The sequence below is a fragment of the Leptonychotes weddellii genome, chromosome 15 (assembly GCF_054177405.1).
Source record: "Leptonychotes weddellii isolate Sample4059 chromosome 15, ASM5417740v2, whole genome shotgun sequence".
NCBI lineage: Eukaryota > Metazoa > Chordata > Mammalia > Carnivora > Phocidae > Leptonychotes > Leptonychotes weddellii.
The window spans coordinates 1,472,028-1,487,009 of NC_138383.1; the positions used below are offsets into that span (position 1 = coordinate 1,472,028).

Sequence of the window (14,982 nt, forward strand, 5' to 3'; positions counted from 1 at the left end):
GCGGTCCAGGTGGAGCAGCAGCAAGTATGGCCATCAGCGGCCGGCTGGCGTAGGATCTTGCCTGCGAGGGCGCCCGTTCCAGGGCAGGGCTGGTAAGCCCCGAAAGGGGCAGGTAGGAGTGAGGATGGAAACCCGGTGGAGCCAGGCCCTCAGGGTTCAGATGCTGCCTGAGGACTAAGATGACGGTACCGGGCACACGAGAGTTGTGTGCGATGATGCAGCTGCAGGAATGGCTGCATCTAGACACCCATTCGGTGGCATTTCTCTCAATAAACGTGGTTTTGAAGATGGTGTGAGTCTGGGGAAGCCAGAGAGCAAGGGCAAAGGCCAAGGAACTTGGAAGGGAGTTTGGTGCGTGGCCCGAGGGAGGGACACAGGAGGCTGGTGAAGAGTTGGGAGACATGGGGGCAGGACACCTGGTGGGATGGTTCTGGAAGGAGCCTGGAGTCATTGTACCCAGCAGAGACCTGCAAGCTCCCCGTAAGAGGCTGCCAAAGGTCAGAGTGGAGAGTGAGGGTCTGGAGAAGCCCACCCCGGAGGCTGGGTGAGGGAGAAGCGTGGTGAGTGCTCGGCTCCCAGGCCCGCCCCTTCCTGCTCCGGCCCTTGGTGTGTGTGGGATCAGGGTGCAGACCGCCCCCCATCAATGCGTGGGTGCTGGACCCGGAGCCCAAGGGCAGGGTGACCTCCATGTTTCTGGGAGGGGCTCCTGGAGCACAGTCCCCAGGCGTCCAGCAGGCGGCGCTCAGGACCTGTGGAATCCTTGGGCCCCGCGTGCTGGGTATGTGTATGTATGCGCGTGTGTGAAAAATGCTGCACCCCTGATTTCCTTCTCAGGTCAAGGGGCTGGGGTGGGGTACAAGGAAAGTCAGGAGGGATTGGGCTCTGACCCGAGGGGGCTGCAGAGGGGCAAGTGCCCCACGTGGAGTCACTGGCGCTGGCCTCCTAAGCCGGACCCTCCCTTGGCCGGCTGGCGCCTCTAAAAGGGCAGCCCCCTCCTTTTTTGCCTCCAAGTCCAGAAAAACCACCTGAGTTGGCTTCCCTACCCGTGGCTCTTTTGCTCAGGGCATGGTTGTACTTCTATTCTCTGGTACGTCCTATAAACGAGTAGCTACGTCTGCTGGCTCTGTTAGGTTCAGATAAAGTATTTTGAATACAAATTCCTTAAAAAGTGAAAGCCCTGAGCAGTGTGTTCCCACGGCCCAGGCACACTCTGCGTACAACAGAACAGAGCTCTTGTGTGGTCTGCCACGGTCTTTATTGTTGCTTCATTGTCTTACTCTAACCCGAATCCTCAGGCACACGATGCAGGAAAACCAACTCGCCCTCTGTCCACAACTCGCCCTGACGCGCCCGAAGTCCTTTCAGCTCTACAGGCTTTAGATGTTTTTGACGTCTGCCCTTTGGGGCCATCAGCACCGCATGTCTGGCTCTGCTCCCTGAGGCAGTAAACAGAAGTGCATTGCTGGCTCATCCATCCTAACGGCCTCCCCTTAGAGTCTTCTTGGCCTGGAAGATAAAGGATTTGGTGTGAACAGGTTAGTTAGACGAGACTGCAAAGCAAGAAAACCACCCCACGAAATGCTCTCTGACGGCAAATACCTTACAGAGAGCCCGGCCACGGATGCCGGCGGCATGGATGCGCAGCAGGGGGCTTGGCCGCTCGGAGCTGCCACAGGCCAGGGGGCTCTATCTGCTCTGTGGCCGTGCACCCCCAAAGCCAGGCCCCCCTGGACCAGGCACTGTGCAGACAAACCCCCAACAAACCGCGCTCCGTGCTCGCGAGGCAGTGGGAGCTTCTTACAGAGAACGCTGCGGCGAAACACTGAACACTTGCCCAGAGACAGGGCTCCTGGGACAGAGCTGGACGGGAGCCCATCGCCCTTTCTGCCTCCTCACGCGGCTCCCCGCAAGTGCTGTGGACTACAGTAGCATGGGAAAAACGCGCTCCTCCGTGTCTGTCCTCGTGGTGAGAAACACTCAGCAGCTGGTCCCCGGGCCCGCAGTTAAGTCATCTTCCGTGACCATAGCACGCGGAACAGCTCCTGAGTGTGGGGCCCACACCGTGGGGACATCTTTATGTGATCACAGCAAAGGCGAGTAAAAATGCCTGTAACAGAGTAACTCCTAACCACAAAAGGTGGTATGGAGAGACCTGTAACTGACACGTAAATTCTTCCAGGCAGTAACCCCTCGCCCTCTGGCTGTACAACAAGGAAGCTGCCAAGAGGACAGGTGCGGTCCTGGGTGAACAGCCCACGTCAGATCTAAGGCTGGTGACAAGGGCTGACTGGGGGTGGGGGCAGGACGAGGCCAGAGTGTCTCTGCTGTCACAATCACGAGGGAGGTAGAAGGAGACCTCTGAGCCCCGGCTTCGAAGGGAGCGTGTGCACTGTCCTCTCCCTGGAGAAACGGCTAAGCCACAGCTAACCCCGCTGCTCACGATGATCCCGGGAGGTCAGGAAATGGCCTCAGGCTCCCTGATTTCTGCCGAGCTCACCCAACTGCCGGGTCTGCGGTCTGGTTCTCTGCACCAGCAGCTCTGGGGGACACAGCTGATCACGGCCCAACCCAGACCCACCGGATCGGGCACCAGCCCAGGACCGCATCGCAGCAGCCCCCTGCTCACTCCGTTTGGAACTCCCATCTAGGTTTCTCGAGTCTGCATCTCCTCCAACCCTACTTGCTCCACACCCTTTATGAAAACGTGTAAACACAACACTGATTCTTCACTTCAGGGCTGGCGATCTTCACAACTTTCACCGGCTCAGCGTCTGATCCAACAAGAATCAGAAGATGCCTCAGAAACAGAAAGGACGTGCTGTTGAGCGGTCCGAGTCCAGAACCAAGAGCACCGGCCGGCCGTTCCCACCACGGCGCGCTCCGGGGCCGGTGAGGACTGACAAGCCCAGGACAGTGACCTCTTGCTCCCCCCCGCCCCTCGGGGCAGTCGGGGGTGCCCCTCGGGGCGTGCTGGCTGGCCCGGGGTTGTAGCCGCGCGCACAGCACACCCGTGGGTCCCTAATCACCCGGGAAGCTAAGAGGGCCGGTGCTTAGGCGCCCGGGGTTGTCTGGACACCACGGCCACGGCCCCCCACGGAGTTAGAGGCGCTCCCGCGCGCCCGCCGCCGCCGCCGCCCGCATCCTCGCGCTGGGGCTGAAGTTCCCCTCCGCGGACACACGCGGGCACACGAGCTCCGCGGCGGCTGGAGCCCCGCGTCGGAAGCAGCAGCAGGCGCCCGGCACCGAACGCACGGCAAGGGAAGGCAGGCCTGCGGCCCAGCACGGGTCCCGCTGTCCCTCCCCAGGCGGAGTGGCAAGGGAGAGGCCCCGGGCGGCGCCCACCTACCGCGGCGGCGAAGCAGCTCCGCAGGGCCTCGAACTCCTGCGCACAGAGGTCCTTCGTCAGGCGGCCGCCTGGGGCCGTGGACGCCTGCACGCACCTGCCATAGGCCGCGGCCTGGGGGCGGGGGGAGACGGGCGAGGATCGCAGCGGCCCCCGCGCCCGCCGGTCACCCGGGGCAGACTCCGCCCCCGCCCCGCCCGCGCGGGCCCTTCCTGTCCCGTAGGCACTGCCCCGCCCGGCAGCTCCTCACCTCGGCCCCACAGGCCGCTAGGCGCTCGGGGAAGGCGCGGAGGCGACCTCGCACGCGCCCCCACACAGCTCCGTTCCCCGACATGAGCGGCTCCTCCTGGCACCCATGGGCGCCGCCATCTTAGGTCCGTCCTCTTCCGGCGCCCAGGGGCTCAATAGGCGCGCCTTCCGCCCGCAGCCTTCCCTGCACTTCTTGATTGGCCAAGCTTCAGCACCGCCCCCCCCAGCACCCGCCCCTCTTCCGGGACGGCGCCCGGTCTCCCCGAGCTCTGCAAGTGGCTCGTGGATTTGTCTGTCTTGGATCTGGGACTTCGGATTGGCTCAGGCTCAAGTTGTTTGTCGGAGTCGGCGCCGGGGCCCGCCCCGCGCGAGCGATTGGCCATCTGGGCCAGGCGCGTGCGGTGATTGGAGGGGGTCCGGGGCCGGGCCGCAGGCGGGGCCGGAAGGTGACCGGCATCATGGCGTCCCCGCCGCCGCTGCGGGACCGTCTGAGCTTCCTGCACCGGGTGAGTGCGGGCGCCCGCTTGGTCCCCGCCGGTGCCTCCTCCCAGGCTCGGAGACCCTGCCGTCCCCCTCGGCCCTCTTCGTCCCCACGGACGCGGCGTGGGCAGGTCACGCCGGCCCTGCAGCCGACTCACCTGGGGCAATGCGGCCCCGGGAACAGAACCCGAACTGGAAGGGCGGCTGGGGGCCCCGGTTTCTGGTTTCTTGCCCAGCCCAGAGCAGCCTTGCAGAAAAACCCAGCCGAGGAGAGTGTCCCCCATAAACCTAGCCGGACACCCGGGACGACCCTAGCCCGGGGGAAAGCCCTGAGCTCGGGTCCCATCTGTGCCAGGAGGACTGAGGGAGGGGTGGGGCTGGGCAGCGTCCGGGCAACCCAGCAGCTGTGTGTGGTTAGGATCCCATCCCCGCGCCGGCCCGGAGACAGGTCCTGTCCTTCCTAATCCTTAGTTTCCAGGGACGCCTTCAGGCCTCCTCGTAGGAGACCTGGGTTCACAATCGCGAGCCTTTTTCAGTAAAGGCTCCAAGAAGCGGAGGCGGGGGCTTGTCGTTGGTGTTGGCCAGGACAAAAGCAGGTTCTGCTGGTGGCTTTGAGCTCTCCCAGGCAGGTGTTCACGGGGCTGGGCCGTCCTCCTGAAGCAGTGCCCTCCCACTCCGTGCTGAGGGTGTCACGGTTCTACGAGTCTCTCCAGCTCCCCTTTGGCGGACAAATAGCGTGAGTAGGGCACGCACACAGCCTCACACCATCTCCAGGCATCTGTCCTCGTGACACTGGACAGCGGCAATTCAAACCGTAGTCCGCAGTGAGCACCTTGCAGAATCCACGCGCTTGTCGACCTATGTGTTCCTGAGGTTTTGCGTCCTGCCCCCGTACCGAGGCTCACGTTCCCCCCACCCCATGCGGAACGAGGTGGGAACGGGTGTCTCCGTTTGATCCCTGTAATGCTCACTCATCAGGGCTCTCGCTCCTTTCCAGCTCCCGATTCTTCTGAAAGGAACGTCAGATGATGATGTCCCGTGTCCGGGCTACTTGTTTGAGGAGATCGCTAGTATCCTTCCTCGTCACCCACATGCAGGGCCCTGGAGCAGCTCGTCCTGTCCGGAGGAGTCCCACAGCTCCTTTACCCTAAAGACCAAGTGTGGGTGGGTCCAGAAGCCACATTACTGACGGTATGGGGCCCAGGAGGCCCTGGAAGCCCCAAGCTCTGGAAACCAGGGCCTTGGGTGGGTGTTTTCGGCAGGACTCACGAGAAGTCCGGTGGCAGGAAGGCCTGGTTCTCTCCCCCGCCAGGCCCTAGTGTGGCCAGGGGTCAGCTCGCTCCTTCCCTAACCCAAGTGCGTACCAGAAATCTCCCACGAGTCCCTAGGCAGCAGCCAGTGCCTCCTGGAGTACCTTCTGAACCGTCTGCACAGTGGCTCCGGCCGAGTGAAGCTCAAGGTGAGTCCCTGCGCTGCCCCCGCAGACCCTCCCCTGAGTCAGGGCCCCAGCTCTGGCCAGTGACTGGCGAAGCAGGAGGATGCAGCGGGATGCGTGCAGGCTGCTCTCAGGGCCTGTGCCACCCCATGTGACTGTCCCCAGGTGCTGAAGATCCTGCTCCACCTGTGTGGTCACGGCTCCTCGTCTTCCCTGCTCATCCTCAAACGCAACCCCGCCTTCATCCAGGAAGCTGCAGGTACCGGGCGCAGGGGGGAGGGCAGCCAGAGGTGCCCCCCTGCAGCTCCAGTTTTCTCCCCAGCACCCCACACCCAGCCACCACCTTCTCCTGGCCATCGCTGCACCCATCGTACGGGGCAGAGTGGCCTGGTTCTGCCTGTGGGCCCTGCCAGGCCTTGGCGGCCCAGACCTGTCCTGCTTGTTCTAGTGCCGTGCACACCACAGGTGCTCAGCAGGCGTCTGCACCGCCTCCCGTGTCACGCGCTCGGTCTCCTCCCCAGGGCTGCTCCTTAGGGCCCGAGACAGGGAGCACTGTGGGCTTTGCTTCAGAAGGTCTGTGGGAGACCATGAGGAGAGGTGGGGCTCTGGCCTGTCAGGTTCCGACGCCATGTCTCACCCCACCCCCACTCAGGCCAGGGCTTGTCACGTATCTTTTTCCCTAGCTAGGACTTGGGGGGACGTGGCCTGAGACCTGCTCCTTGGGTAAGGCAGGAGTCCTGGCTGCAGGTGGTCTTGGGGGCAGAGCACCCACAGACTCCACTCTGCGCCCCGAATGGATCTTTGGGAGGGCTTGGCCTCCAGGCAAGAACTATGCCCACCGAGCTGTCCCTGAGAGGGGAGCACCAGGGAGGGGGACCGAGTTGCTCTTGGCCACCTGGTGCTCACAGGGGACCCTCACACAGCACATCCTACCCGCCAGGTGCTGGGATACACCCCATACCCTGAAATCACTGTCGGCCCTTCACTGAGGGCAGGGCTGAGTGAGGGTAGGCGCTCAGGGCCCGGGAGAGCATCACTGCACAAAACTCACATGCTGCCCCAGGTGTCTGTCGGGGCCTGCGCTTGTCCCGGTGAGCTCCCCAAAGCTTGTGCACGGAAACAGCATACTCGTTGACTCTCGCTGGCCGGGGGGTCTCAGCGGTGCCAGCTGTGGCCCGTGCACGTCGCCACCTCCGCCCCCCGCCCCCAGAGCACGGTGGGGCGGCTTAGGTTGTGGCAGGCAGGCCTGGCAGGCCAGAGCCCCGCCTCTCCTGATGGTCTCCCGCAGACCTGAAGCAGACGCCCACAGTGCTCCCTGTCTCTGTTGGCAACAAAATCTCTGTCGCCACAGGGCGACTACCAGTTAGCGGTCTCAGTCCGCTGTGCTCTGAGCGCCGACCCCGGGGGGCGGTGCCACCGGCTGTGGGGAGGTGGGGCTGTGACAGCAGGTGGCTTTGGGGCAGGAGGGCCTGCAGAGGACCGCCTCAGCTCGCACAGGAGGGGCCGGGTGCCGTCCCTTGTCCACTGGTGGTTCAGCTTCCGGCCGTCAGTCCTGGCTGGGCCCAGGGACCGATGTGTGCCCACGCTGGGCCACCTGGCAGGGTGGAGACAGGACGGCCCCGGGGGGGTGGGACGTGAGACGCGTTCGTGACAGAGGAGACAGGGAGAGCCTGGCGTCACTTAATACTAAGGAAGTTTCATTTCCCATAACTGACGCTTTGAGAGGCAGAGCTTGAAGGCCGTATAAGGAACGGGGGTTTTATTGTCAATGGGGGTTTTATTGTCAAGTTTCTGGAAATCTGCAGAGTTTGAATTGGATGAGATTTGCTTGCATCCTCTCCGGGTGGAGAGTGGATCAAGGGAGGTACCTAGGCCGTCAGGGCAGGAACTCAGCCGAGAGAGACGGCCATGGGGTTGGGGAGAGGGGCCCCCTCGTCACGCTCTGCAGGTTGAAACGCGGGCCGGGCTGCTGGTGCACGTGCCCGAGGGGGCAGCCTGGCGCTGCAGGGGTGCGGACTTCATGGGCCAGGACCGCGGTGTGGCTGTGAGAAGCAGCCTGGGGCAGTGGGTCCTGGATGACGGGCTCAGGGGGCTCCCCAGGCTTGGACCAAGGAGCAGAGGTATTCTAGGGAGCGGCAGGTTCCCCAGGCTGGTGGCTGCCGTAGGGACTTGAATCTGGAAGTGATGTCACACGGGGGATTTGAGGTCAGACCTGTGCTTTAGGAAGCTAACCCGCACCCTGGGCGTGCTGGGGTCACCTGTGAGGGGTCAGAGCTCTAGGGGCCCGGGGAGGGGGGTGCCCGGGCTGGTTTGGCCTGCAGCTCAGCACCCCTGGGGGGCTCAGCAGTGCCAACTCAGTGCTGTCTCTCTGGCTCTGCCTGCAGTGTTCTCAGGCCCCCCGGATCCTCTCCATGGGAACAGCTTGTACCAGAAGGTGCGGGCAGCTGCCCAGGTAAGTCTGGGACTCAGGTCAGTCACAGGACAGCAACGGATGTTTCTTCTTCTCCCCCCACTCTGGACCCTGGCTCTGCTCCTGCTGTAGGACCAGATCCCCTGAGCCTGGTCCTCAGAACCATGGGCACAGGGGACAGCGGCCAGACGGCACAAGCTGAGCACCCTCCTTGTCCTCGTCTAGGACTTGGGGAGCGCCCTGTTCTCTGACACCTTGTCACCTCCGCCTCCCTCCCAGCCGCCCAGGGCCCTGCCTCCAGCAGGTAGGCGACCGTATCCGTCCCTTGCACTGAGTCGTTCCTCTGGGGACGGCTCGGGGTCCCTGCTCCCCACCTGCCATCCTTGGCCAGCATGCTGTTCTGCACAGGGCTGGGGATGGGTGGCCACACTTGCAGCTGACGTGCGCCTTGCCCACAGGCATGGGCTCGCAGTCCAGACCCCAGAGCGCCCTCCAGGGCTTCGGCTACAGCAAGGAACGGGGCCACACGGGTGAGTGCTGTGGGGGCTCTTGGGTGCAGGGGTGAAGGCCTGGCAGCTCGGGCCTCCCGAGGCACGGAGGGCGGTCTGGCCGGACCAATGTGCCCGGCGCCCGCAGTCTTCTCTGCCCAGGTCTGCAGGACAACAAGGCAGGGCGGGGCTGCTTCACCAGCAAGCGAGAAGCCAGGCTGAGCCTCAGTAGCACATGTGGGCGCCCAGCCCCTGGCTTATTCAAGGGCCGGAGGGCATAGGGCGCTGGGCCTGGCTGGGACGGAGGCGACTCCGAGCAGGTGCGGTGCTGGTCGAGGGTGGAAGCAGCTGTTTCTGTGTGCGGGGCGTGCACTCGAGGCCTGCTTCGGTGGCCTGCGTGCTACCCATTCTTGTCATGGCTCTCAGACCCCCCAGTGCTTGGGGAGCACTGATTCCTAAAGCAGGTCTGGCTCGGAGGCCTCACCTCTTCCTAACGCGGGGGTGACAGTGGTTGGTCCCTATAGGGCACTCATGTGGGAAAGGGCACGAGCCACCGTGGGGATTGCGAGTTCCAGCACAAGCAGCACCTTAGGAGGTCCCCTGCTCCTACACGGGGCCATGGGGACCCAGGGGTGTGGCTCTGCCGTAAGCTATGGAGCACTCAGGCTCCGTCAAGCCTGGAAACATACTGAAGCACAATTCCCCAGGGAAGCTTCCAGAAGGACCCGCATCCCCCGCGTGGCCTCTGCTCTGTAACTACAGCTCAGATCTCGACCTTTCGAGCCCTGAGCGGGAGCAGTGCCTCCTCCTGGGAGACACAGGAGAGCATGGGGGACGGGACCGAGGAGGGCTGTCACCCTCTCCCTCTCCCTCTGGTGCAGGCTCTGCGGGCGAGGGCTTTCTCTCCACCATCCAGAAGGCTGCAGAGGTGGTGGCCAATGCTGTGCGCCCTGGGCCCGAGAGCCCCAGCACCCAGAGGTCCCTGCCGCGGGGTGATGCCTACCAGCCTGCCACGATGCCTTCAGCCGGCCACGGTGGCCTGGCTGCTGGGAAGCCGCTCTCCGGAGCCCGCCCGGGTGCCCGAGGAAGCGGTGAGACTCTTCTGGGGGGTCTGGCTTTCCCCTGCCAGGGTCTGGGTGAGCGGCCCCTCCCTGTCCTCTGCTCGGGGGAGAGGGGGCAGTGGGGAGCGAGGGGCAAGACTCCTTCGGTAGCAAGAGCCCCCGGCTCCTGGCTCAGGGAGGCAGCCGTCGAGAGGCGGGGGAGGAAGGCAGTGTGCCCTGCATGGGCTCAGGGAGCCCCGCTCTGCTGGTCCTGCCATGACTCAGAGGCAGCGTGCTATCTGATGCTCCCTTGGCTGGGTGGCGCCCCCACAGAGCCTGCCACCACCTTGGTGCGCGTTTACTGTGGTCTCTGCGGTGGTTTCCTCGTCATACGAAGGTTACATACGGGCGTGCAGACGGTGCTTTGCCAGCCTCTTGCCGGAACCTCAGGTGTTACAGCCCCAGAGCGGGTGGGGCTCCCAAAGGCTCGCCCTGCTCAGATACAGACCCAGGACCCCAGCCCAGCTTCTGCTGGTTCAGCCAGGACAGCAGGAACTCCGGGGCCAGGGCCGGCCTCCACAGCACGCCCGTCCCACTGGGGGAAGTAGATAGCAGCCCAGGTGGATAACAGAGCTGGGTGTGTGGCCAGGAAGGACCGCTCAGGACAGGCGTCAGGGTGATCTGCATTTCTGCCTGTAGCAGAGGCTTCTGGGAGTTCAGCAGGCTTGAAGGAAGAACGTCAGGGCTCCCTGAGAATTGAGTGCCACCCACTCAGGCCCTGCGCCTTCTGCCACGGGCCCGCACCTGCCTGGCCTTGGGTGCCCGGCGCTGCTGGGGCTGCATGAGCTGGCCCGAGGACAGGCGTGTCCCGGGCATGCCCTGCTCTGTCCCATGTCACCTCGTGCCCGGTGTTTTTCGGGAGGTCAGGCCCTTCCCTGGGTTTCCTGGTCCAGATGCCCTGGGGAGGGGGGGTATGAGGCGGATCAGAGGACCCCCAATCTCATCCCCAGTCCCATCTCTCACAGTCCTGAGACCCCAGCCTGGGCAGGCTGGAGGGGGCTGGGACGAGCCAGACAGCAGCTCCAGCTCCCAGACTTCCTCCCAGGAGAACGGCGACCAGAGCAAGGCCTCGGACTCAGGCAGTCGGTCGGGCAGTGATAGTCCCTCGGCGGCCAGCCAGGCACCCAGCGACCTGGCGGAGCGGTGAGTGGGCACCATAAGGCACTCTCCTGGTCCTTTTTTGGGTCCCACCGTGGGTGGAGGCCTGACCTGGAGGGGTCTTTCTCCAGCCCTGACCGCTATGCTCCCAACAGGGTTGAGGCCGTGACCCTGAGCGACTGCCAGCAGGAGCAGAGCCTGGTCCAGACCGTGACGCGTGGGCCACGCGCCTTTCTGAGCCGAGAGGAGGCACAGTGCTTCATCAAAGAGTGAGTCCCCCGCCTCTCCCCGCTCCCGGCCCCCGGCCCCGGCGCCCGCGCCCCACCTCCTGATTGCCCTTTCCTGCAGGTGTGGGTTGCTCAACTGTGAGGCCGTGTTGGAGCTGCTGACCCGCCACCTGGACGGGCCCGGCGAGTGCGTGCAGATGGTGAGGACCGGCCCACGGGGCGAGGGAGGCGGTACGTGCAGGTGCAGGGGAGCGGACGGGGGTAGCTGGTGGTCTCCTCACTGTGGGGTCTGCCCTAGGCAGGAGGGGCAATGAGCACAGGATTCCAGGGGGACTGCCCCGGGGCCTCCCCAACTTGGGGCTGCAGTTGGGCCAGGAGGAGGAGGGGAGCTGGTCAGAGGGGCCTCCCTCCTGGGGTGGACCCTGCTGACCTTCTGTGTGCCTGGCAGAGAGCCCTGGGGGCCATTGCATCCCTGGGGCGCACCGACCTGCTCTCCCAGGAGCACATCCTGCTCCTCACGCGGCCGCGGCTACAGGAGCTCAGTGCAGGCAGTGCTGGACCTGTGACCAACAAGGCCACCAAGGTGGGCAGCAGCCGGGGCGCAGGGGAGCGGGTGAGGGATGCCTCAGCAGTCCCACCCCTGTCCGTCCAGCCTTTCCCGATGCACCTGTACGCCCCCGCTCCTTGCTGTGCGGGACAGCTTGCGCCCTTAGAACGGCAGCTGGGGTCCCCGGCCCGTGGCACTCCAGGCTCGCTGGCCCCTTCCAGTTCCTGGAACCTGCCAGTTCCCCTGCCTTTTACTGCTCAGCAGCTCTGCTGTGCAGGCGGCTCCCCCGACCACTCGAGTCGACCACTCGACCCCCTCTTGTGGGAAGCCCTCCTTGCTTGCTCGGTTGGATTTGTCTTACCCTTCTGTTCTCCACCACGTGCTTGGCTCCCAGGTCCTTCCCTGGCTCCCGGAGAGCAGAAACGGTTTCGTTCTTCTAGAGTCCCTTTTCCACTAATGCCTGAATGGTGTGCAGGCCGCCTGACTCTCACTGGGGAGCCTCTGGGCAGCGGCCCCCACAGCCAGGCCCCGGCACCTCCTCTGCCTGTTGGCATCTCTGGCTTCTCCATTCTTCTGTGCCCGCGGAAAACTCAGATCCTTAGTTGCTCGTCTTTCAATTGTGTTTTGTCAAAGAGTTAGTGACCCAGCGACACACACGCCCCAGTCATAGTGGGATTTCTGGGGACGAGAAGGCGGGAGGAGGCCTTTTGTGCAGCAGTGGGGAAGGCCCGGAGGGTTTAAGGTCCGTTCTTCCCTCAGTGTCCCTCTCAGGGGCCGGCGTGGCACCCAACCAGCTCTCCCCGTGCTGGCTCATCCTGCAGCCAGGTTTGCCGACGGGGAAAATGTCGGTCATGTGACAGCAGGCGCGGCCGCGCGCGGGTGCAGAGGGCATGGCCGGTGTTGAAGCAGGCGGGGGACGACAGGACGAGGAGGTCTGGGCAGGGGTGCTCCAGAGGAGGGTGTCTCTATGCCCCCTGGGGTGCACAGGAACCCTCAGCCAGTCCCCTTTCCTTCCACATCCAGATCCTGAGGCACTTGGAAGCCTCCTGCCGACAGCGGCCCCCTGCCCGGAGGCCCCCAGCTGAGCCGGGCCCCACTGCTGCGCGCGTGGGCCCATCGGACCTGCTGACTGACGCCGTGCCTTTCGCTGGGAGCCAAGCCTTCCTGCAGCCTCTGAGTCCCACCCTCTTCCCGCCCAAGGGATCTACGCTCCCTCCTCCCCCGGATGGCTCCTCCCTCTCAGTCCCCGGGGATGCCAGGGAGGTGGAGAGCAGACTGGCGGGTTCCAGAGAGCAGGGGGCCCCATCTGAGTGGAGCCCGTTGGGCACGGGCTCCCCAAAAGGAGCACCAGAACTTAGCCTGGGGCCCAGCAGCTGCCTGCAGAGCCCGGCGGCCAACGGCAGCTGCAGCTCCTTGTTTGCTGGAATGGAGCTGGTGGCTTGTCCCCGCCTGGTGGGGGCCGGGACTACCACAGAAGGGGCCCCCCAGGCCCCCTGGACATTGTCACAGAAGGTGGCAGTGAGAGAGCCTCCTGGCCCAGAGCCGTCAGCTTTCCCGTTTCTAAACTCGTGACCTGGCCAGCCTGGGCCACACGTGGAGTCCTCATGGCCCCCGACCTCTTAACTCCCAGGACCCTGTGACTTTGTGCTGTCCCGTTTGCCCACAGCCCCCATGTTCTACCAGGAGTGGTTCCCCTTGGGCGTCTGCAGCGGCCCTGCTTTCCCTCCGGCTGCTTCCCCTCGCTCGCAGAGGACGAGGGACAGGCGGCTCATGAGCCGATCGAACAGCCACTCGTCAAGCCTGGATGATACGCCAGGAGTCCACCAGCCAGATGGAGCCAGGCCACACCGTGCAAAGGAGTCCACGGGGGCCAGCTCCCAAGTGTTTTCCTGTAGGCGAAGATGGACCCCCCTCACACACGGGCCCTTGTGGGCGAGGTGGCCGCAGGGAGAGCCGTGCCGGTTTCTAGGCAGAGTTAGGAGCTGAGTGGCTTATTCTGATGGGCAGCTGGGGGCCTGGACTGCTCGGGTAGGGTGAGCACGCCATCTGTGTGGCCCCATCTGCAAACAGGCCCCTCTCCCCGCGGCCAGAGGGATGGGAAGCAGGAGCTGTGGGGCAGAGGGTGCAGCATGGCCTGCCTGGACGGGACAGGAGGGGAGGCCTGGCTCCTCACTCAGCACACTCACGGGCACATGGAGAGGGGCACCCAGCTCCTCTGTGGGGGACGCGAGAGGAGGAGACTTGAGCCCAGGCAGTGGCCCTTGCCAAGCTGCTACGGTTTCCAGGTGACCACAGAGAGGAGGGTGTGGGCCGCCTCGGTTTCCCCCCACGTCCCCTGTACCAGAGGCTAGCTGTTTGGGCTTGAATCCCTGTAGAGCAGGCAGGCTTACAGCAGGGCCTCAGCAGTGTGGACCTCTGGGGTCCCTTGGAGACCCGCGCCTGCCTCGCAGAAACAAGGCTTTCTGTGGATGTGGAACCACTGCTTGGGTCTTTATGTTCGAGCTCAGATCACTGCTCCCTCGGTGTCCTGCTTCCTGCAGACTACCCGGGGCGGTCACACCACCTAAATGTCCTCAGTAAACGCTAGCGTTCCCACAGCCACGCTGACGTTGTTCCTTCCTGTGTGTGTGTGTGCGTTTCAGTGACAACAGCATTAAGGGGCTCACTTAGAGGACTTCTTTTGTCCTGTCAGAAAATGCTGGGGAGAACAAGCCAGCGGGGCCGTCTGGTCCTTCAATGTTAACTGTGAGGTTTTAACTATGAAATTAAGTTTCTGAAGCAGGTGCAGGGCTCTTCAGGTTCTCTCTTCCCGCTGAGTGTCAGGAATTTGTCTTCCACGGAGCTGGTTCGTTCCACAGATGCCGGCTGTCTGTAGGATCCTTCATTGCTCATGTTGATGACTTTTTCCCACTCTTGGTTAGTCCGATTAGAAGTTTGTTAATAATTTTTTCAAAGAACTAAACCTTTGGTATTATTTTTCTACTGTTTTTATGTTTTGTATTTCATTGCTGTTTGCTCTTTATTATTTCTCCCTACTGTTTTGGGTTCATTTTTTCTTTTTATTCTAGTTTCTTTAAGGTGGAAGCTTAGATGATTGATTTGAGACCTTTATTATTTTTCTAACATTAAAAATTTTAATGCTGTTTTTCTCCAGACACTGCTTTGATTGCATACCATGAATTTTGATAGTTTTATTTTTTTTAAGATTTTTATTTATTTATTTTAGACATAGAACAAGAGAAGGAGCAGAGGAAGAGGGACAAACAGACTCTGTGCTCAGTCCCACGACCCTGAGATCATGACCTGAGCCAAAATCAAGAGTCGGACAATTAATCGACTGAGCCACCCAGGTGCCCCTGATAATAGTTTTATTTTTACTTAGTTCAGAATATTTTCTAATTTCCCTTGAGATGTCCTTTTGTCTAATGGGTTATTAAATGTGTTTTTTTTCTTGTTATTAGGCTTTTAATTTTGATGTAGTCAGAACATATTTCTATAACTTCAGTTTTATTGTTCAAGATTTGAAACTTCTGTTGAAGTTTGTTTAATGGCCCAGAATATATAGTTTATCTTGGGGAGTGTTCCATGTGCACGTGGTCTAAGAG

General features: G+C 62.5%; 2 protein-coding genes across 6 annotated transcripts; one reads left to right on the top strand and one right to left on the bottom strand.

Moving 5' to 3' along the window:
• Nucleotides 1-1,233: 1,233 nt before the first annotated feature.
• On the bottom strand, nt 1,234-3,753 carry NDUFAF8 (NADH:ubiquinone oxidoreductase complex assembly factor 8). The gene is made up of 3 exons (XM_006747627.3): nt 3,594-3,753; nt 3,347-3,457; nt 1,234-1,506 (listed from the first exon to the last, which is right to left on the bottom strand). The coding sequence occupies exons 1-3, from the start codon at nt 3,675-3,677 to the stop codon at nt 1,477-1,479; spliced, it is 225 nt and encodes a 74-aa protein (XP_006747690.1). The 5' UTR covers nt 3,678-3,753; the 3' UTR covers nt 1,234-1,476.
• Nucleotides 3,754-3,936: 183 nt separating this feature from the next.
• On the top strand, nt 3,937-14,359 carry TEPSIN (TEPSIN adaptor related protein complex 4 accessory protein). Of its 5 annotated transcripts, none has more exons than XM_081804279.1 (14): nt 4,013-4,098; nt 4,702-4,808; nt 5,070-5,531; nt 5,673-5,766; nt 6,448-6,598; nt 7,892-7,959; nt 8,143-8,221; nt 8,376-8,447; nt 9,287-9,496; nt 10,471-10,648; nt 10,759-10,872; nt 10,952-11,030; nt 11,279-11,413; nt 12,401-14,359. In XM_081804279.1, exons 5-14 carry the CDS (start codon nt 6,559-6,561, stop codon nt 12,947-12,949), a joined length of 1,524 nt encoding a protein of 507 aa, XP_081660405.1. In that variant the 5' UTR covers nt 4,013-4,098; nt 4,702-4,808; nt 5,070-5,531; nt 5,673-5,766; nt 6,448-6,558; the 3' UTR covers nt 12,950-14,359. The 5 variants fall into 5 exon arrangements, with proteins under 5 accessions (XP_006747691.2, XP_081660404.1, XP_081660405.1 ...); XM_081804280.1 differs by having other exon boundaries at nt 4,032-4,098; nt 4,698-4,808; XM_081804277.1 differs by having other exon boundaries at nt 4,047-4,098; nt 4,575-4,808.
• Nucleotides 14,360-14,982: the final 623 nt, after the last annotated feature.

Excerpts from the sequence above, each read along its gene's own strand:
- NDUFAF8 (XM_006747627.3), bottom strand. The coding sequence starts at position 3,677 with ATGTCGGGGAACGGAGCTGTGTGGGGGCGCGTGCGAGGTCGCCTCCGC. Across the intron at positions 3,458-3,593 it reads TAGCGGCCTGTGGGGCCGAG|GCCGCGGCCTATGGCAGGTG; the intron begins GTGAGGAGCTGC and ends CCCCGCCCCCAG. Across the intron at positions 1,507-3,346 it reads GGAGCTGCTTCGCCGCCGCG|GCCAAGAAGACTCTAAGGGG; the intron begins GTAGGTGGGCGC and ends TTTATCTTCCAG.
- TEPSIN (XM_006747628.3), top strand. The coding sequence starts at position 4,051 with ATGGCGTCCCCGCCGCCGCTGCGGGACCGTCTGAGCTTCCTGCACCGG. Across the intron at positions 7,960-8,142 it reads AGGTGCGGGCAGCTGCCCAG|GACTTGGGGAGCGCCCTGTT; the intron begins GTAAGTCTGGGA and ends GTCCTCGTCTAG. Across the intron at positions 10,873-10,951 it reads GCACAGTGCTTCATCAAAGA|GTGTGGGTTGCTCAACTGTG; the intron begins GTGAGTCCCCCG and ends CCTTTCCTGCAG.